A 22842-nucleotide genomic window follows, 5' to 3' on the forward strand; every position below is an offset into this window, starting at 1 on the left:
GCTGTGCCCGCTGTGCCATGGCGTGATTGATGGGCACCAGGGCTCTGCCAGATGAGATAGCTGCTTTTTATGCACCACACACAAGAGCAGGTTGTAAAAACAGCCAAAAACAGTACTGCGTTGTGCCATCTCATTCCTATTTGATGAGTTTCCTAAAATACACAACAAGCCTTTTGCAAGAAAATAGATCAAAGTGCCAGCCGTGACCCTAAAAACTCTTAACTACCAAATTCAGGGGGAGGATACAAAAAGATTGAGGTTTGTTGGTTAACGAGAGCACGGCTGAGAAATAAAGATAGCTTTATAGAATATTTCTCAGGTTCCTTGTTGCGTCTTTGGCCGTTTGAAGTGTTCCCTGAACTTTAAATGTCATTATGTTTACAAATGATAAGAGACGATAATTACACTTTCATTATACCGCATGTACGTGAGACACATCCTCAAGCTTTGATTAACAGAATCGCCAATACGGGCCGCATTTTATGTGGATCTAGTGAATTGAAGCCAGGTGAGATGTTTCTGTGCGTCGTTTGGCAGGGTTGCTAGGTGACAACGCACAAGGGGCTCCATTTCATCGCTGGCCCTGGATTTTGGCTGCGTGTCATTCGAGTTTTTTTTGCCCGTGTGAAGTATCATCGGTGGTGCATAATTAGCAATCAGAGAGTGGCCTGCAGCTCAGTGTGATGGAAAATGAGAACGGCCAGATGGGGAGCCCTGTGGCACTCCCTCAAAGCAACGCTATGGGGAAGGAGCTAATGTGTCCATTACGGGTGGCATCCAAACTCAGTGGAGAAATCAGCAATACTGTGCTTCACACTAACTGCTAACATCTCTCTCTCTTCCTCGTGCCCTTCCTGACATGGTCTCACGCTTTTGCTCTCATTCTCTGGTGCCTAGAAGGCTCCCTTGGGCATCCTATGGGCTGTAAAGCAAAACCGCAACACGTGGCTTGTGTGCATAGTCATCATTTAAAACCTTTAAAATCTTCCGCTGTGTATTCACCTCAAAGACCTTTGTATTGTAAAACATTTTTCATTGAAGTGAAAAAACTTCAAACTTCTAATTAGCTAAACAGACAATGCCACCATCATTATAATCTGACAAATCAGAAATACTCACCATATCTACTGATTGAAGTTCGAGAGATGCTAGTTGTGGGTGGAATGTTGTAGGAGGACGTCTGCTTGGGCACCAAAGCAACCACACAGCGGTCTGATACCTGTACAGGAAATACAAATTTTAAATCAAGCTTCTTTCCTTTCCCTGTAATCCTTATTTCACAGTTTTTGGTTTCACAGCCTCTTATTATCAAGTAACGTTCAAGATAGCGGAGCACAACTAATGCCGTTTTATTCTGCTTTTGAGGAGTTGTTATTACTTCGGAATTAAATATATCTTTTGCAGAACAGATTCTCAGTACATATCTATTGCTTTTCAAAAACGGTGTGAAATTGTTCGGTTTTTCCCCAGTGCCGAAATAAAGCAACGTTAAAGTGCTTCAAAAAGATCTGTTCTAGTTATAAATGTATAAGGGGTGTTCACGCTGTGTTCTCGGATCAAATACGCATTAAAGCCTTTTCTCGTGTAAAAGCAGAGTTTCACCTCTTGTGTTTGCTCAGAAGAAGGATTGTGATAAGACAAGAAACCCATATTTACATATGACAGCACATGAGATCTTCACTGGGACATACGTCATTCTACAGGACTCAAAAATGACTGATGGTGTGAAAGAGAGAGAGGGAGGCTCATTGAAATGTAATGCTGTCATTCACTGCTTGTTGTGCCTTGTAGACTCCAGAAAGATGAGTACTGAGACTAAATAGTACAACAAATAGCTGTAAGCTGCTATGAATGGCCCAAGAAGAAGAGAAACGAAAAAGGAAATTAAACATGTAACACCAAGAATTGGACATAATGAATGCAATTTTGGAGAACTCAAATTGACAAACAGTGCTGAGCTTGCATATTTTTTTTTTTATATATCCCTGTTGCTAAGCAACTACTGATAATCTATCCCATAAATTACATTATTAAATCAGAGGGGAAAAAGTGTTGCAAATTTTTGCTACTTTTCACCGTGGAGGTGCCTGCACTACAAGCTTTTTAATAATATGAAATAGCATAAATAAATAATCAACACTATAATCAATAACAGCTCCAGCTGGATTAATGTACACAGATCGAAAGAAAGTAGCTAACACATAGAATGCAGGGTAATGGTAAAAATACAAATACAAAGGATGAGTTTGACAGGTGAGGGAATGTAGTGATTGATTCATTTAGAGATGAGAAAGCAGAGAGGGATGAGGAAAGATGAGGTTATGGAGTCTAGAACTTTTATACATTGGGGTGAAACTCTCCATTTTTCTCTGTCTGCTCTGTGAGTGCACGCGCTCCATCTGATCTTCTGTATTAATCTGAACTGTCAAGGGCTGCAGAGGAAATGAGGTCTACCCTCACAAAGACAACTGACTCAACCTCAATTCAGCACAAGAAAGCAACTTCCTGAAAGCAAGCTGGTAAAATCCTGGCCGATTGTCATACTATCTTGGTCTCTGCTGTAAAACAGAAAATATAATAAATGTGTTTTCAGTATTCTTTAATTAGCAGTCTCGATATTGCAACTATTACTCTTCAGAAATTATTCTAATATGCTGATTTGCTAGAAACATTTCTTAAAATTTTATACATTTAACAAAAGCTACTGAAAATAGGTCAACACCCTTATTTATAAGCCAAAGGTCTCTCACATACTAGTGAACTAGGTCAAGTGCCACAGCCTTAAGATCTCCTGTCAACATAAAACATCACATTTCAAGTCCATTTCATTTCAGAAAACCTCTCTGTCCACCATAATGGAGACGATAAGCACCTCCTGAGCTCCAGTGAAGGCTGAAGGTAGTTGGAGTCTTCACTCACCTCCCTACACTCTCACAGCTGATGATGGTGTTACTTTAGCCCCTGTACGCCCCCATAAGCTCCAACCCTATTAGTGCAGGTTTCTCCTCGGCCGACCCTCACTGCAGAGCGGCCTAATAGCCTGACTGGAGAGACACTTGAAACAGTCCAGAATTGTGGACGAATCACCTCAGAGAGGCTGCCGAGTGGGATGACACGCACAAACGTCTTTTTTTATAGCTTACTTTCTCCCTTCATGGATTGTGGAACTGATCTGGCTGGCAAACATCAAATATTAGTCACTGGAGAACATTATTTTGGGTAATGGGGTTCGTAACTTATATTTTTGGCTCCACAAAAACTACAGTAGCCTCCCGTGCTGCCACATGTACAATCTACACTTCTTCTCTCACAGCGGTAGAGGAAGTGGCCGTACAGAGCCTAAATGATGGAGGGGAGATGCATTCGCCCTTGAGGGATAATCCTCAGCCAGGCAGGCGGGCCGCCGGTGGGTGTGAGAGTGATAAGGGGTGAGCTTTCCTCATGATAACGTTTGCATCAAGCAGACAGCTGACCCCTTTTCCCCATGTATCTCTGATCCCCCTGCCTGCGCTCTATCTGATGGCGATCCGCAAGCTAACGCGTCTTTAACTCAGACGCCGCATTCAGGCGGTGGGGAAGGATGAGGCGATGTGTCCGCCATTCTGCCTCTTCTTTGAAATAAGGCAGGCTCGGTCACGCTGGTACAAAGACCGTAAAACGCCTTTGCCACATGATAAACACAGCAGAATGATGGGCGTTTAATAGCTGAAATGGATGAAAGCATCATAATACAGATGGTAAATGTTGAGATGTAAAATGCCAAAAATAGTAAATGAAAAGGAATTTAACTCTAACGGTTTAAATAAATAACCTACGTCTGCATTGTATGTCTACTATAAGTGATGAGCGGTTGACAAACTGGCTTGTATGTCAGACTGTAAGTCCTTGAGCTTTGTCAGCACTCAAAAAGACAGCTTAACCCCCGGCAGTGATCTATGCCAAGCGTCTTACACAATGATATACAACAGAGATGTTTATCTATTTTCTTTTGGAGCCAACAAAGCTTACTTACACTTACGAGCATCACACACCACTGCTTCTTTGAAAGTATTCTGTGAAAGATCGTTTGTCTAGATTTTTTAAATGATGAACCATAAATAAATTTCAATCTAAAACAAATTAATTCCAAAAAAGTGACTGTTGTTATGAACGAGTCAGTGAATTATTCACACAACACAGTTGTTCAATTAACGCCTGTTAACCAAAGAGGAAACATTTAATTAATTAAAAGTGACAGTAAAGACGTTTATAATATTTATTGATATTATGCTCTAAATGTGTTCATCAAAGAATCCTGAAAAACACACATAATTATTTCTCTTGAACAAAAAAAGGAATATGGTTTCTACAAAAATGTTAAGTAGCACAGTTTTCAGCATTAATAATAAATTAATTAACATGAATAATAATTAAATATTTTTGAGCACCAAATTAGCATAAAGATTATGTGTCACTGAAGACTGGAGTAATGGCTGCTGAAAATGTAGCTTTGACATCACAGAATAAATTACATTTTAAAGTATATTAGAATAAAAAATCATTTTAAATTGTGATTTCACAATATTACTGTATATTTGATCATATTTGAGCTTGGTGAACTTTTGAGATTTTACAGACAAACAAAAGAAAAAAAAATAGTCTTGACGATCTTGATGACATTATCGTTTTTTCCAGTGTTTACTATTTAACTATGTAATTTATTTTAACCCTACTTGGATCAGTCTTACAGGGACTGCTTGTGTATCTAACCTTGTCTGTTTTGATTTCAGCTGGCTTCGCTAAACTCCACCTTAAACCAGTTGAGACTAGGTTAGGTTTAGGAAACTTGTGGAGTTTGGAAATACATTGTTTTGCATGCTCCTAGTCAAAGCGCCTTTTTCAAAGTACCGTGCTATACTGTACTGCTGCAACACTCCCTGTGAGGGACAATAACAAACACATTAACGGAGGCCTGTTTATTTGAATTGTTAATGCCAGGGTCTCTCATGCTGCTCCAACTATTTAAATTGGAAATTTGAGGAGTACGGTGGCCCCTCAGGGACACGCTGCCAGTCCTCTGTAATGTCACTCAGCCTACGCAAGGTCAAGAGACTCACTGATTTCAAGTAAGAGTGGATGAGTGAGAAAGAAGAAAGAGAGTGAGCGAGTGGGAGAAGCAGCAGAGCCTAGAGAAAAACGTTCAAGCTAGCATTCGGACTGATGAAAACTTTTTTTTACACTAGCGCTCTAATCAGCCCTGCGCAATCAAAATGAGCAATCAGCGAAGAACATGGTGACCACAGGTTTATGAAGCCACAGCACGAAATGTTAGAGAGACACAGCTGCTGATTATACTGTCTGCTCTCTTAAAATATGCCCTTACTCTATTGAGGAACTCGACGAACGGCTGAGATTAGCATATCTGTAGTATTTCAGGAGAGGTGAGGGTGCTTGTGTGGAGGGCTCAGGAGTCATGTATTTTAATGCAGTGTTCTCTACAGCTCCCTGCCTTCTGTTTTCTCTTTTCCTTCCCTAAACTCTCTATTTCACCAGTCTCTGTGGAAACAGCAAGAGTTAATATAGCAAATAGTGAGTATACAGCTCCCTGAGCAAGATAACTTGTGATTTACTTTGAATGTGTCACACACTTCTGCACCAAATGACATACAGTATGCAGAGGAAAACAACAACAGCCATCATAAAAATCGCTAGGCCTAAGGCAGCGCTTTGATATACAGTATTAATACTACATAAATATAATATGATTAGATTTTGCTAAAAATACTCTTAAAGCTATATTTCATTGCACAAAAACTGTATTACTTTTAAAACTATAATGGATCTGGGTGTCTACCATGACACTCACTGTGAGATATACTGCAAGCGGAGTGATAGAAATGGTGAAAAAAAACATATATATATATATATATATATATATATATATATATATATATATATATATATATATATATATATATATATATATATATACACACACACATATATATATATATATATATATATATATATATATATATATATATATATATATATATATATATATACACACACACACATATATATATATATATATATATATATATATATATATATATATATATATATATATATATATATATATATATACATATATATATATATATATATATATATATATATATATATATATATACACATACATACATACATTATATACATTTTAATACATATTACCAATATACAGTTATTGCAGTTCCACTGTAGAAACAACAAAGATTGGATTTTTGTGGGACATTTTTGAGGTAGTTCTCAACACTATGACATGAAAATGATGTATGATCTCCTTTCATGCCTGTCTCTTCCTCAGATCACACATTATGACAGCATATATGACATATGCTCTTTCAGAAATAATTATGAGAATATGTGTGCATGTCCTGTGGCATCTTTTCTGGACACAAAAGAAGCTCTCATTCTCTCATACTCGCTTTCTCTCTCTCTCTCTCTCTCTCTCTCTCTCTCTCTCTCTCTCTCTCTCTCTCTCTCTCTCTCTCTCTCTCTCTCTCTCTCTCTCTCTCTCTCTCTCTCTCTCTCTCTCTCTCTCTCTCTCTCCCAATAAGTGCTGTTATCAGGTAGCTGCTCTGACGTGTGCTGTCTCTGTGGTGTCTGAAGTAAAGACAAGGTAAAGGCTGTAATTAATCCACTGAAGGTAAAGGACAAATTTTCTTTCTCTCTTTCTCTCTCTCTCTCACACACACACACAAGCTCTTTCCCAGCAACACACTTAACATTTTCAGTAGCCAAGCTCAATAATTGTCCTCTATTATATTGTCCTGTGTAGTGAGATCTGCTGTCTGTCTCCCGGGAGCCAAACACTCACAATGAGACATTTTGGAGCACTATGAGAGATAAAGGTTTTTTTTTTTTTAGCCTAATTATTGTTTCAAGTCTAAAGAGTTGGAGATACAGTGTATTTCTTTTTGTAGCATGTCGTCCTTGTTGTTGTTTAACAATTCCTGATGTTTTTATCATTTTTTCCTTCTGTTTTAAGCTTTAAAGATCTTCTGTTTTTGCACTGGGGAGAAAGCTTCGCATTGTAAATGTATTTCTACACAGTACACTTTTTTCTATCGATAGAGCAAAGAAAATCCATGATACGTCCCCTTTAATGTCTACCCGCTTTGACAGAAGAGGGCACCATGAGATTATGTATTAGCGTGTCTGTTCTCTTTTGTACCTGATAGTGCATGAGAGTGTTGAGCCTCTTCCAATCATTTTCAATCTTAGTGGTGATGTCTTCATCCTGCAGGACCACTCGGGCCATTCGTCCCTGACGCCATTCTAAAAAAAAAAAAAAAAAAAAAAAAAAAAATCAAACATTTGCCATTAAAACAGACACGGTGAACCTCCCCCAGCTCAAAGCAGATTGATTTGATCCAAAGCTCTGAATGTGTCTTTTCACATGAGTTACAAATGTGTGTGTATGCGCGGTAGGGTATAATTAAATGCTAAAGAGAGAGCTGATAGGATATAGACAGGCTCAGAGTGAGAGTGATCATTGATTTTCTCCTCTGTTGAATGGGGTTTATTAGTTTATGTGGTTGCCAAATGCACAGATGATGCCTGCAGAAACCTACCCCCAGCACACACACAGACACACACAAAAGCAATGCCAGTTCTGCAGCTACAGAGACAGAACATCATCATGGAGGAGATTGCTCTGGCCAAGGTGCTGGAAGGATGATTTGCACCGCTGACAGGGGGCTTTTGTGTGCTGTGTGTGTGTGAGATGGGCGTTTGTGTGCCAGAAATGAAATGTGGAGTCAGTCTGTCAGCGCCGTCTGTCAGCTTTTACCTGGGTCACACACTCACACACACCTGATTGTGTGTGTGCAAAAAGTGCACATTTCTATCACTGTTTATGCATCAGACAACGTTAAATCAAATCAAAATTAAGTTTACATTTCTGTAAAAAAGTTGAGGTCATTATATATTGAAATGTATCAACAAAAAAGCTTTTCTGTGGCTCTTTCTGCAGGTTGCATTGTCACAGCAGTAGGTGGTGACTTCTTTGTTATTAGGGTGCAATTGAATCACTCATTGAAACAATTTAGCTCAAAAACCACAAATTCATTAAGAAATTAAATAAATCATTTAATTTTAAAACACTGATTTATATTTTAATATAATTTATAAGACTTATATTAAGATTTATAAGAGTGAGTAACAGTCAAGTCAACTGGTTCCTTCAAAATTCAGTTCTATTATATTTAAAATGAGTCATTCTGCTGTGGTATCTTTTTTTTGGATGAAAAAAAGAAAAATTTTTTTTTATTATATTTTTGATGCAACATCACAATCGTGTGCACATGTTAAACTCACCCAGGTCCATGTCCACAGCTTTGGGTCTCTGTGAATATGGCATGTTCTTATAAACGGCATCCAGGATCTTTTCTTTGACCTGCGTGATGGTGTCGCAGTTCAGAACCTTGACCGGGATCTCCGGGCTGTTCTCGTTCTCTGGGTTGACGCAGTTTAAGATCTGGAGGGAAAAAAAGGGAATAAGGATGATGAGTTGTTGGGCTGTGGCTGGTGAAGCTGTAGGTGTGGAACGTGGCTCTGGAAAAGGCCATTTCCTGGCCCGAGAAATCTAATTTCACACCCTCTGCAGGACCCCAATCTCAGCCTTAGCAGGGTATGAGAGACTAATGAACACTACCCTCCCTCAGCCAGACTGTCTGCTTTCATACACACACACACACACACACACACACAGAGTAACAGCACTGACATTCACATGAGTTTATTAGATACTATGTTTATTAGTGCGGCTATGAGGGTGTGTGATGCTGACCAGTGTCTTGTAGTCAATCTGTTGCCGGATGAGTTTGTCCTCACTGAGGGAATATCGGGCTTCTCCGGTGATGGCGTCTATTGGGCCTTTTTCCATCTGCTGTTTTATAGCACAGTACAGCATGAAGAGAGGTTCTCCTGCACACTCCTGTAGACACAGACACCAACATACATTATTATGCTGTTTGAAATATAGCACAGTACTTTTATACACAGCATGCACTACCATTATTTATTTTTTTCTTATGAAATTAATACTAATATTCAGTAAGGATGCACTGATTTGAATTGTAACACATGTTACTAACTAACTACACACTGACTGGATTTCATTCATGCCAAGATGTATTTTAGTTCGAGACACTTTGCAGAAAGCAAACATGATAGCCTTGGGCACAACCGAATGCTAAAACTCTAAAGTCCGACCATAAAGTCTAAACACATTAATGCCTTTGAATTTTCTCCTATGACTGTTTGCAGAGACTCCAATTATTTGAATGAACTTCTACAAACATACAAACTGTAGTTGATCGTGACACGACCGGCGCTTCCTGTCTAATTGGGCGGCTCTGAGTCAGAATAAGCTGCAGAGTGAACTAGAATTCATGCTGAGCGTCACATGTCTGTCTAGATGAGACTAGTGCTATTACATGAAGCCACAGAAGCAAGTTACCTTCAAGAACTTATGAAGCAGGAAAGCAAACCAGTTGGTAAGCATCTTCTCAGCTACAGACTCTGTCCTGAAACACACAAATACACAAACATCAGCAAGTGACTTCACTTATCGTCAAGAATACCTGCATATTTCCTTTTTGCTTTCGTATAACAACGGCTAAGAAGAAAAGAAAGTGTGAAATATAGTTGCCTTCCCTGTCAGTCACACCAGACTTTCTTTATCCATTTTTTATTCTTTTGACCACCCCCCGTCCCTTTATTTCTTTCTTTACTTTGAGGGATGAGACAGATACACAGACACAAACCCACAAATGACAAACACACGACTCAAACAGGAATCTCTGGAGTTGTGGTCAATAATTTGGGAAGAGAGAAAAAGAAAGAGCCGAGGGTTTGCTGAAGACGGAGCAGGTAGAAAACCGAGGAGAGAGAGGGGGAAAGATAAGGCAGACAGAGGAAGAGAGAACAAACAGCACCCCGACGGGAGTGGTTAACGAGCATGAAAAATACATGAAAGGGTTATTCCCTCGTTCTGACGGCTGAGTGTGCCTGTGGAATACCAATACCTCTCTTTCCCTGCAAAACATTTCTCCTTTCACCCTGGAAAAGACTTTTTTTCCCCCCCTCGCTCTGTTTGTGGCAGCGAGTATTATGTTCACTTATGGACATTGCAAATACACATAAGCATCACAGGACGATGTAATATCAGCTGCGTAATTGTCGCGACGATGTCTCACTCTGCTCGGCCGCCGTGGGGACGGTGAGGTAGCACACCGGCAATTTACTCAACAGCGGTGAGAGAAAATGACTCTCTTAATGCATGTGGAAATAACTATGATTACACCGCTGAGACAGCCCGCAAACACCGAGTGTGGAGAGAGAGTGTGTGTTTGAGCACATGCACGTGCGCGCATTGAGCTTGAGCGGGTCACGATTCAGGGTCACACGTGAGAGTGAGCGCTGATCGGCGAGACAAGATGATGTGCATCTGTAGAGGTCGGGTCTGGATGGTGATAAACTGTAATTGCTGCATATTCATATGACCAAGGTGAGATTACTGAAGCCAGAGACATTTTCAGCTGTCTCAGACGAAAGACTGGCATCGTGAAACAATTTCCAGAATTGTTTGTTTCATAATGGCAATCTTTTGCCTGGGACAGCTGAAAATCATGCAGCGCGTCTTGCTACATGATCTAATGAATGTGCGTATAAATAGTGGGCCAAATAAAAAACAAAAGTTGCGGTAGAGACACCATTGGGACCAGTTTACACCTGGTCATTTGCTGATCAGATATTTATCTGATTCCGTTTCCACTTAGACTTGGCCACATAAATGTGTCAATGCAAAATGGATATGAATGTGGACTGAATTCACGTCAAGGAAATTAAAAGATAAGCACTGCATGTTATTAATTTTCAGCTCATTTAAAGATCAAAGACCACAATAGGAGAATGCGCAGCATCAGCACTGGAAAGATAAGTTTGTCTTGCTACTTTAAATAAAGATGATTTTGTGTTGACATTTCTATTTCTGTAGCGATGCGTGTTGCATTAGCGCTGTCATATCTGACTATAACATCATATAGCCTGTACCATGCTATAACTCCTCTTTTGAGAGGAGTAAAACTTAGATATGTGGTTTAAACAACCAGATGCATTTTCACCTGTCCGGTTTTGTATGAAATGAAGCCCAGACCACCTCCTGAAGTGGTCTGAGTGAATGGATTTATATCCGATCTTGAATGCGTTTCAGGCGGCATTCACACCTAGTCTTTGCACAATCGGACAACTGTCTGGATCAGACAAAACGCATGAAGTGAACAGGTGTAAACAGCCCCATAGTCTCAAACTCAATTCCTGGAGAGCCAAAGCTCAGCACAGTTTAGCTCCAACCCTAATGAAACACACCTGATCCAGCTAATCGAGGTCTTCAGGATTACTAGAGTCTTTCAAGCAGGTGTGAGCTAAACTCTGCAGAGCTGTGGCCCGCCAAAAATTGAGTCTGAGACCACCGAGTTTTTAAAATATACATACACACACACACACACACACACACACACACACACACATATATATATATAATATATATATATATATATATATATATATATATATATATATATATATATATATATATATATATATATATTTTTTTCAGCAACCATTACTCCAGTTATCAGTGTCACACGATCCTTCATTCATCCATGTGATGTCATTGCATTTTTGTAGAAATAACTAGGATATATTACTTTATTGATTTGTCTTCCCTATGGGAACTGACAAATATCTGCTGAAAAATCTAACTAAACCTAGTTTAAAGATATGTCCTTACATCAGAAACAGATTAAAATGTCACAAAACCATGAAAAACAAAGACATGCTGCACAGGAGAGTAAAATATGCCTAAAACATATGTACATAAACTACAGTAGTCACCATTCGACGTGAATGGAAAAATTTGGAAGAACATATTTTGGTTTTAGGACAACTTTGCTGAAAGGTATTAATCCACTTTAAATGCTGACTACTGTAATGAACAACTTAAAAATAGTGCGGATAAAATTTAAGAACGGATAATGCCCCCTATATAGTTACCTAGAACAGGTTAATCCATTTTGGCATATTTCATTGGCATAACACACAGATTTGGAGATGCTATGCTAGAAAGCAGTCATGATGGGCACTGAGTGGATGGACTGCTTTCAAAAAACAAGTTATTAGCGCATTGAGGGGTTTTCGGGTTTGTATATTCAGGAGTTAAGAGTCCATTAACATAAAGATGATGTGATTTGCATTATACTGCATTTGTTTTTTCTGAGGTATTCACCCATCTGGGTTAATGCATTAGCGGATGATAAATGCTAATTTTACTGAAAGAACAAACATGGCTGTCGAATAACGGGGCAGTCAAATTATGCTTATTTAATAATGGTGCATTTTAGTGAATAAATCAATGGCAGTCTCACACAGAGATGAAATGAGAGAGGGGCGAGAGGAGGGCAAATAGAAGGAGTGATGCAAGATGAAGTGAAACGAAGAAAAGTCGTCATGTTTGTGACGAGATGTCATTCATTCTGTGGTTCTCCTTAGGACAGTGTGTGTTTGTGTGTTTTATTCAGCGCCGTGTGTGGCGGTCTATACAAAACATTGTCATGTTTATATATTCTCTTTTAAGCCTGTCAACTTTCCTTTGTATCCTACCTGTTTTCTTCTGGGCCTGTGAGCTGAGGGACTTTGGATGCTGGAGCGAGAGGAACCTGTGTGTATTTGTGCACTGAGGCGTGCATTCATATGTGACACTCATTCGGTGAGAGTGTGTGTGAGTCTGAGTGAGTTATGAGCTCTGACACACACACACATACGCTACAATGACAGCACGTTTGATGCTGGTTGCATCAGGTCTTGCAAGAGTGTTTCCTGTCTCTTTCCTGTCTCTGTTGATCAGCGATCAATGATGGACGATGACGGACAAAAAACCCCCTACAAACATGGACTGAATTAACAGTTACTGAACTAAATTTACTTGCTTTCAAAATGCAGTATCCTTATGAAACTAGTTTATTAGAAGCATCCGGTTCAGTGCTTCTCATAAACTAGTTTCACAAATGGCTGGAAATTGAGTTCTAACAAATAAAATGAAGTGAAATTGGTTGGGAATTTTCAAATGCACTCAGGAATTGGGCACTCTCCTGGCGCACCGACACATTTCATATTGCAGAGGCTCAGAGTCAATATCTGGCTTCAAAATATAATTCAGACCCACAGAAGTCAATCTCCAAAATCTCTTCATTGCTGATTTGAGGCTTAAAAAAACTCTTTTGCTACTGAATCACTATGTTCTTTCACCAGGAAGCTCAAACACATTTCCTGTTCATCCCCCAGTGAGAGAATAAATGAAGAGAAAGTTAATAGTAGCTAGGCTATTTGAGCACCTAAATGAGTTTTTGCATCCTCTATAACTTCATCAAGCCAGGCTTAATTCCGCCTCTGCCCACTCACAAAGAGTCCGCTTTTCCTTCCTCCCTTAGCATTTCTGTCTTTTTGCCTGCTTTTTTAACAGACATGAGGGTTTTATTAGGTATTAGCGTAGTTGTGTATGTGTGGGTGTCTTAAGGCAGGAATGTTTCATTTAAGGGGTGACACAACACAAAGTGTCTCACTAATAGTCCATTCCAAGGCTCTGTTTGCCTGCAAATCTCATTAGGTGAAAACACGTACACACACACAAACAGCAGCAAGAGAGAGCCCGAGGCCATGGAGCCGTTCCATTTTTAGCCACAGTCCTCCACAGATATTAACACGAGGGAGTGAAAGACAAATAAGAAAACTCAAAAGTCCCATGAAGAAATAATTTGCTGTTGTGGCCTAGTGCTGACAAATTGAGTCGTGGTGCTCATGTGGATGACAAAAAAGCTTGAGAAAGAGCCGGAATATACTATATTAACCCAGCACAAATATTACCTGGCCAAGAAAATAACCACTTTAGACAAAAAAACGACACATACAACAAAACGCAAACGAAAACCAGCAACTATACATGCAGAGCTGTGAGTGAGTTGCAGGCGATGAAGGTTCGAATGTAGCCACCAACCTAATCCCTCATCTCTTTTCTTTTTCCCATGTATTTTTATCTAATGTCTCTGTCAAAAAAGACTGGCAAAAAGCCACCGAAACCTTTTTACTGCAATGCACAACTGCGATTTGATTCGTTGTGGCTTTCCCACTCAATCTTCACTGAAAAAAAAACATTCCCCTGCTGATCCACATGGAACCAGAAGCTCAGAACAAGTATCTTGTGTCTCCATATATTCTATAATCAAATAAAGATTAAAAAATAATAGACAAGCAAATATATTAATGCCAACTAAGCTTTAGGCTATTTGAAATGAAACGTACAGTCACTCTGATGACCACAGAGACCAGACAGGCCCTTGTTATTTTTCACAGTCGGTTATCATTAAATGCAAGTGGGTCACTTTACGAAAATAAATTAGTCTCTCTGTTGATATTGTCTGATTCTTAAAAGATGTCTCATTTGCAAGCAACTGCCCTACAGGCATCTTTGACATTCATTATTTTTCTTAACACACATGAACGTCCTTTGTTCCTACTTCAAGAATATGTAGAAGGATCGCACACCATCAAAGTAGCTCACTTGGTTATGATTGTCAGCTCAAAGAGTGACGATGATTTTAATACTTGCAATACTTGTGGTTCTTTACATGTTTTTAAAACCGCAAAAGGGAGTTAGAGATGTGGCCAAGTGGCTTGTGATGTATATCAAGTATTGGTTCTCATGTGGGTTGCATGGTATTTGGGAAAAAAACGCTCTGCATGAATTATTAAATCACAAAGAACAAATTCATCTACAAATCTTAAAAATTATGATGTTGTACATTATGTTAAACATTTGTCCACTGCAACAAAAGATACTGGTAAATATCTTCTGTTTTTGTCAGTCATGTTAAATGTCGTCAATACAAATATTTATGCACTAAGAGGACAGTGGAATTATGGGTAAGGGTGAAAGGTAACCAGTCATGGTGTTTTGGATGTAACATCTCACCCTGAAATCCAAAATAAAGCTTTTAAAGATCACTTTGTGCCATAGTTTTTCACTTAATTCATCTGTATAATAAATAAGCCCTGCTTGATCCAGAAACCCCAAAGAATGCATCGCTCACTGATGTGGGACAAGCTCCAGATGTATTCCATTATCCGAGAAATGTTAAGATGAGGAGCAGATACAGGAAGAGGTCACAAGAAGGGCAGGGTTTGTTCACGTGGATCAATTGAAATCAAAATGCTCGAGACGGAGAGAAAACGAGAGCGAGAGAGACAGAGTAATGCCTTTTATTAAAGGAACAGAGAAGAAAATTAGTGAGATGGAGTCCGATCGATGTGGAGGGAGTGGAGGCCAGCAGTAGTTGCAGAAACGACAGTGTTCGTTTAACCGTAACACCAACAGAAAACCATGTGGCCGGATGCGATAGTGAAAAAGGAAGGAAGCGATAAATGAAAACACAACAGATTTGTTGGGTTTCTAATACAGGCTTCTTGTTCTCCAGATGCTTCCTGGAAAAGTGAAGACACGGATCTGCGAACAAGACCAAAAGGAGCATGTCGAATCGATAATCTCCTAAATTCCCATAGAAAAAAAGAGGAAGAAGTGTCATCTAAAACCACGGGCCCCTGATCCCCACGGCCCAGTCTGCCAGCGCGGGGGGATTAGTGTTTTGTGTTCCTAATGACAGCAGATAATGAGAGAGACGCGGCGTCTGTCACGTTAAATAACGGCGTAATCCACATTTCCCTTGCATCTATTTACTGTGACTACTAATGAGCTGAGTCACGTAACGAAACACCAAAAATCATTCAATAAGATCGAGAGAGAGAGAGCAAACGAGGAACGGCTGTGGTGTTTGTTTGGGCCCGTCTGCTCTGAATATTCAAAGTGTGATGTATAGCCGATATAACGGCGGGAACAAATCACCTCCAGCTAAAGCTAAAATACACTCGGCCTCCATCATGCAGGGCTGTAATGAAAGCGGCAGTGGACTGCGCTTGGCCCTTGGGCAACTCTTTGTTTAATCATTATTAGTCTAAATCTTCTAGTTGACACGCTGCTTTGGAAAAACCTATACAAATTTGGAAGGAAAGCATAAAGGACAGCCGAGAGCAAGAGAGAGGAAAAAACAAGTAGATTTGAGCTGCTCATGAATGTTTTATGAGTACCTAGCGAACAAATGATAAGTGACACTGACAATGGGGCCGTACTGAGGGACTGCAAAGTTATGGATCATGAATCAATATAGCTATTATGCCGGGCTAAGATAACACAACACAACTTTGAGTTCAGTTAGTGACTTATTTATTCCAAGTAAATGGGAAAAACTAAATAGCAAACCTTCTCAGCAGTAGTTTGGGATGGTTCTTGCTCTCCAGGTTCTTGTCGATGAGGTCGGACAGCAGGTGTTTCAGCACATCCGTGGCGTATTCCAGTCGACCCTGGAGAGCCGTCATTATTAGCGACGCCACATTGCCACGGTCACGCATGGAGAAGGAGCGCTGCATTTCCAGGGTACGGATGAACGTCAACAAAAACACCTTGTTGTTTATCAGCTGGGCAAACACCTTGAGAGCTTTTTCAACACACAGCTGTCCATTACCGGAGACCTGGAACACACGACAACATCTTTTCTGTTAAATACAAACATTTTTTTTATCAGCCAGCTGAGACTGTCAATGAGCTAATATAAATAATGCATAATTTAAATACAAAACAAAAGCACACGCTACATGAACAGCTGTAAATTTCAAAAAGGTTTGATATATTTATAGTCATTTTTATGTGGCTTTGTGCTGTGTAGGCTGATTGGTTTAAAAACCCATTTCATGTTACCGTACATTTAACATCTAGTATGGCTGCATATGATTGTGTCACATGGAACAGAAATGTGCTGTTAGGACAACTTGTTAGAGAAAAGTGTAATCAATCCTCTCAGCATATACAGCACCTCCAGCTCTCTGAGCACTGGATGGTCCTCGATGCCGGGGAATAACACTCTCATGGCATATGTACGGTAATCCAGATAAGGAATTCCAGCCCGGTCCAGATCACTCGTCAACTCATTAATGTCTGTCTGCAGTTCCGCAAATGCTGAAAACAAAAAGGGGTAGAGAAAACAAATTGAAAAAAATTTCATACAGTTTAATGTCTGGGTCATGTTTGGTCACAAAATTTAGAAAAGCGTAAACAAATTTTATAAATCATGATTTATTTGGCTTAGGTAAAATAAAGCACATTCTTGTCAAATTTGAAAGCTGTAAATGGAAAGTGCATAATGGTAGTATTTATTATTATACTAATAGATGCTTTAATTCATGAAATTTCTTTTTTTTTTCTGTCATCAAAATTATATAATTTCTTATTTTAAATTACTTTAAATAAAAAAATAGTACTGTCACACAATTAATCAAGATAAATTGCATCCAAAAGTATAATACTTAAACATAACACATAACACACACACATATATATATATATATATATATATATATATATATATATATATATATATATATATACATGCATAAGTTTTATATATACATAATAACTATGCCCAGTACACACTCATAAATTAGTAAACAAAAACTTTTAATTTAGATGCGATTAATCACAATGAATAGTTTGACAGCACTAATTATTAATATAAACTGGAAAATAAACTTTTACCGTAAACATAAAATATATGTGGGTTTTTAAAGTTGTAGTCAGACTAAAAGCCCAAACACAACAAAAGCTGAACCACTGAACTGTTAATCAGCATCTCTGAAGACTTTGTTTTGTCCAGTTTGAGGTTTTTATGAAGTTCCTGAAGGGTGTTGGAGGCAGACGAAGAGAGCAAACCAAAATAACCTCTCAGCTTCTCTCTATTTATGGTTTTCTCACTCACACAAACACACACAGAGAGTAAATTGCAGGCTGCTGAAGTGCTTGTCCCCTGCTGCTGGAGACTGAAGGTGGGATGTCTTTAATTGGGTCCATTCTGACAGAGCCTGGGGCAGCACTCTTCCCTGAGGGAGTTATCTACAGTATCTCTCTTGCTCTCTTTCCTCACGTTTCCTTATATTTTTTTTTCTGGAACGTTCCTTCTGCCTTCGCTCTATCGTCTCTCCTCACCTGTCCGCCTCTTCATCTCGGCCTTTTCTCTCATCTTAAACTCACTCTCTCACAGGCGTTCATGGAGTGCAGGACTCGATCTGCCCCTTTAATACCTCCTCATCTTAAATTCCTTGCGGCTCCAGAATCAGTCAACACAAACCTCATCCTCTCACGCTCTCTCTTCTGCATTGTGTTTAACAAACATGTTTATCTATCTGAAACTCATCAGGACTAAAAATTTAATTGGTGCAATCTTACAAATAAGAATATGACATCAAAACTGTTGAGTTTTTGGTGAGTAAGGGAAATAGGTGAACAAACAGAACTAACAGTATACAGTACGTTCTAATATTTAAAGCATGTTGAAACATGTTCACACACTCATGTTGTGTGGATGTAATGAAGCATGAGATTATTTTCAATCAATAAATCAGTAACGCAACATAGTGCAAGGGTGATGTCCGCGTCTTTCTCACCTTCTTTGCACTCCAGCGCGACCCTGGACTCCAGGTTGTCCATTTGCATCTGGAGTCGTTTGAGTGTGAGGTCGTTCTCGCGGGATTTACGCTTGTAGGCAATAAGCACAAGGATGACGATGATGAGAAGGAGGCCGCCGCCGGCAGCAATGCTGACAATGGCAGGAAGAGTCAGGAGGCTGTCAGAGAGAATGTTTACTGAGCCAGGGGACACATGCAGACCACCGACCTGCACCTGAGAGAACAAACCCACATACACACACACACACACACATATATATATATACACACATGAGAATTAATAAAGAATAAATGCACACACATAAAACTGCACACACAGAGACACAGAGTGTAAAAATATACCTTACTCCCCGAATCAACAAAAATCTAGAAAAACATTGTGTTAAGATTTGGGCAGCACTATAACAGTAATTGCTTTTCTGTTTCTAGGGAACCCGGTGACAGAAACAAGACTGTGGCATTGCCGAAGGTCTGGTCCGCATCTCAACAAGCGGTACAACAATAGTAAATAATGAGTGTTTAAACAGAACATTTAACACCCTCCTCGATAGCACAGGTTTCAAATCTAGTAAACAAGCGCTAAAGGGCTTTTCTAGAATGTACAAAAGCAGAAATTAGACCAGATTTTTCATTAGAGTTGACTGTTGTCTTTTACAAAAAGTACATAAAGTTAAAATCATTTATTTATTTGATAAAATACAGTAGAAATGGCAGTACTGTCAAATTTGAACACAATTTACACGTTTTTTGTCTATTTTAAAATATAATTTATTCCTATGAAGGCAAAGCTGAATTTTAAGTAGCCATTACTTCAGACTTCAGTGTCACAGAATCCTTCAGAAAACATTTTAATACATGATTTTCTCCTCATGTCCTCAAAAATTTCTCCTTACGACCAGTGTAAAAAAACTGTTGTGCTTAGTGTTTTTGTGAAAATGGATGCATTTTGTGATTTTTTGATGAATATAACGTTTAAAAACATTCTGCAGTCTTCTGTAACATGTCTTTGCTGTCTCTTTTGATCCTTGATAAATAAAACGTTTCATTTAAACTTAATTTTAATACTAAGATGTATTTTCCAAATCAGATTTCAGAATCACTTCTCAAGATCTGGGTTGAAAAATACTGCAAAGAACAACTGGTCAGATTTGATGTGGATGTGTTTGACATATACGTATTTTTGCATACATCTTACCATGATTTTGTACTGGCCGGTGAGATTTGGTGGCTCGCACAGCAGTTGAGACTCAGATACGGTGACTGAACATGGAGTCTCTCCTATCAGAACAGTGTAATTAAGCTTCACTCCTCCAGAGGCCGAAGGAACCAGATTTTTACCCTAATGCGCACACAGCAAATGTCAGTAATGGTTAGATGTGTTTGAAAAGCTTACACTACAAAATATTTCTGTATGCATATTAAAGGATACATTGCATATGCTTATATAGTGACAGTGTAAATTGCAGCTTGCAGGTCGAAAGGTCGAGCGTAAGGATAAAAATACCTTTAAAATGATAGGTGAGCCAGGTTTTTGTTCCAGGACTCCATTGGTGCTGAGAGGCTCAAAGAAAGGGTTTGGGTAGTACATGAAGTTAGTGTTGTTGTACACCAAAAGAGCTTGCACATTATTGAAGATGAAGCCAAACTCGTCCGCGTGCTTGACTGAATCCAAACCAGGCCTGTACTCGGCTGTCAGCGAGGGAGCCAAACAGCTCATGGTCGTGATGTTCAGAACTTTACACACCTGGAAATGAGAGAGAGACAGAGAGAAATATTCTTCATTTTCATCAGCATTTTTCGAGAGTAATTGTTATTCATTGTTTCATCTCACTTCAGTTCTTTCCCATTAAGATCCCTTTGATACCATCTGTTTTCAAGTGTTTTACTGAACTGAGAAGACTGCAGATGCATTTTCTTTTGTTAGACAACGGAGCTGGAGAACAAAGGAAAGAGTACCTTTTAAAGTAAAAAAAAAATCAGGGATAAACTCATTGAGAAAACATTAAAAGTGTGAATTAAACTCTTGGCATATCATACATTATTAGGAAACGTTGTTCTTCAACACAGAAATGAGCTGCATATCTAGAGCAAAAAAAAGAAAAATTTTGCGGAAAGAAAAATCTAGATACAATTAACATAGACTAAAAATTTTACCTGAAATAAAATAAATATTAAAAATATTAAATAAAATTATTCATTAAAGGCATAATTTCTTTATTTTTTTAAATGTAACTTAAGTTTAATTTGAGTGTAAATAACTAAAACCGAAATAATAATAATAAAATATATAAATATATATAGTTTTACATGAAAGAGAAAAAGAAAAAACAATTACATTTTATTTCAAATTAAATGTAACAAAAAAATTTACTAATTCAAAAAAGCAACAAAAATATAATAGTATATAAATGATAGTAAAATAACACTTGCAAATACATAGTGATATTTATTTTCAGTTAACATTGATTTTATTTGAAATAAAAAAGTGGTTTAAGAAGTACTACAATTATGAGAATCTAATGAATTAATAATTACTCATTAATTAACGAGAGTCATTAATTAGCATGAAAATATTTTCACAATGGAAAAAAAATTGTCCTTGAAGAAGTTTATTTTTCTGTATAAAAGAGGTGTAATTTCCTGTATTGCATACATATTATATAAAGATCAAACATGTTCTAGAGTTTTACTGGAGCCTGCCGCCCAAGCAACACATTTTTACGTATCGCTAAGCGCAAGGCCCCAAATCCAATGTGATTACATTGTTAGGCTGAAATGATGCAAACTTCAGCCCTCTCATTCCTCAAGTGTGCAACAACTGTGATCTGTACCGCATAAACATCAGCAGTCACACTTGACGGATGCACTCGAGTCTACGTTCACGGGCACCGAAGCGTTCCCTCTGAGTAGCAGAGAGCAGCGCTGACGCTCGAACAACAAAATTGATTGCTGTGAAACTCTGACTGTGCCGGGAGGTTTTCATCTCATTTCTTTCTTCTCCCCGACGCTCAGGGGAGAAACTTAATTAGAGCTAAATATCTTCAAAGCACGGCAGGACCGGCTAGCACCACACCTCCTACTCGCATCTCGCCTCCTCGCAGCCAGAGCAGCAATCGATACTAACTCATTTTGACCGCACAAACTTGATTTTGCGAGAGATTGAGGGTGCATCTCATTCCATAGCTTTCGGTTCCTCGTTCCTTTGCTCTTCCTCTTCACCCGGCCCTCGAGGAGTGTATAATAAGTGATATTTGTCAGTTCTGAGATTGAGATGGTTTTCTTGTCTGTGATTAACTGGTATTGACTTATACTTGCTTGCTAGGTCGGCGCTATTACGAGTAAACACTACAGGGTGTATTACGAAGAAAATGTTTTCGTCCTTGAGGCCAGATTCCTGGAACGCACTGAGAGCTTAAAAGAACAATAAGGCACAAACAGAAGCAAAACAGCCTACACAGCCTTTCGGAAACACTTTTGTACGGTTTATTTAAATGAAATATTGTTCAAAAACCCACATTAGGAATTGAACCTGCAACCTTCTGGTTACCAGGCTCGAACATCCCCAAATAGAGCAAAATATCAAGCATCCATAGAAGGACTTAGAGTACCTACTACATTTTTCTAAGAAAGTAAAAAAAAAAAAGACAACTCCCGGCCAGCTGACTGAACAGCACGTAGGTCTGAACAACATTTGACGTTGCCGCCGTGGCCTCAGATCTCTTCTGTAGGCACTTCACATTACGCACCATGTTTGCGTAATAACAGAAGCTCTCTTGCAGCTCAGAGGGGTTGGATCTGGTTAAAAATGAATGGGATTCAATAACTCTAAAGTCACACTGTCATCAAAATCTGTAATCCCATTACACACTCCACAGCTCCCCACGTGAGGTAACAGAGGCCGCGGAGGAAATGCATATCTAGTCAAATTGTCGAAAAACTGATTCTTTGGTGGAGCTACAAAGAAAGAGGAATTTGAAAATGAAAAGTGAGTAAAGATACTTTTGAAATAAACATTAAACATTAAATCATGTTAGAGCATATTGCTTTTTTTATTTATACACATAGTAAAAAAAAATCCTATAAAATCCTGTAACAGGTTTAATATTAATATTTGGAAGTATTTGGTCAAATCAATCCTTTTATTCAGTAAGGGTACATTAAATTAATCAAAAT

At 38.8% G+C, this 22842-nt stretch overlaps 1 protein-coding gene across 1 annotated transcript in view; it reads right to left on the reverse strand.

Annotated features, from left to right (window-relative positions):
• Positions 1-22842, reverse strand: part of plxna2 (plexin A2) — a 175202-nt gene that overhangs the window by 11856 nt on the left and 140504 nt on the right. The window contains exons 18-27 of the mRNA XM_043225103.1: positions 20174-20413; positions 19865-20008; positions 18649-18883; positions 17025-17167; positions 16415-16683; positions 9506-9572; positions 8834-8980; positions 8362-8521; positions 7217-7320; positions 1120-1219 (exon numbers count right to left, since the gene is read on the reverse strand). Coding sequence (XP_043081038.1) covers positions 1120-1219; positions 7217-7320; positions 8362-8521; positions 8834-8980; positions 9506-9572; positions 16415-16683; positions 17025-17167; positions 18649-18883; positions 19865-20008; positions 20174-20413 — 1609 coding nt within the window. The remainder of the gene's footprint in view (positions 1-1119; positions 1220-7216; positions 7321-8361; positions 8522-8833; positions 8981-9505; positions 9573-16414; positions 16684-17024; positions 17168-18648; positions 18884-19864; positions 20009-20173; positions 20414-22842) is intronic.

This window comes from Puntigrus tetrazona, chromosome 23, assembly GCF_018831695.1.
Source record: "Puntigrus tetrazona isolate hp1 chromosome 23, ASM1883169v1, whole genome shotgun sequence".
Taxonomy (NCBI): domain Eukaryota; kingdom Metazoa; phylum Chordata; class Actinopteri; order Cypriniformes; family Cyprinidae; genus Puntigrus; species Puntigrus tetrazona.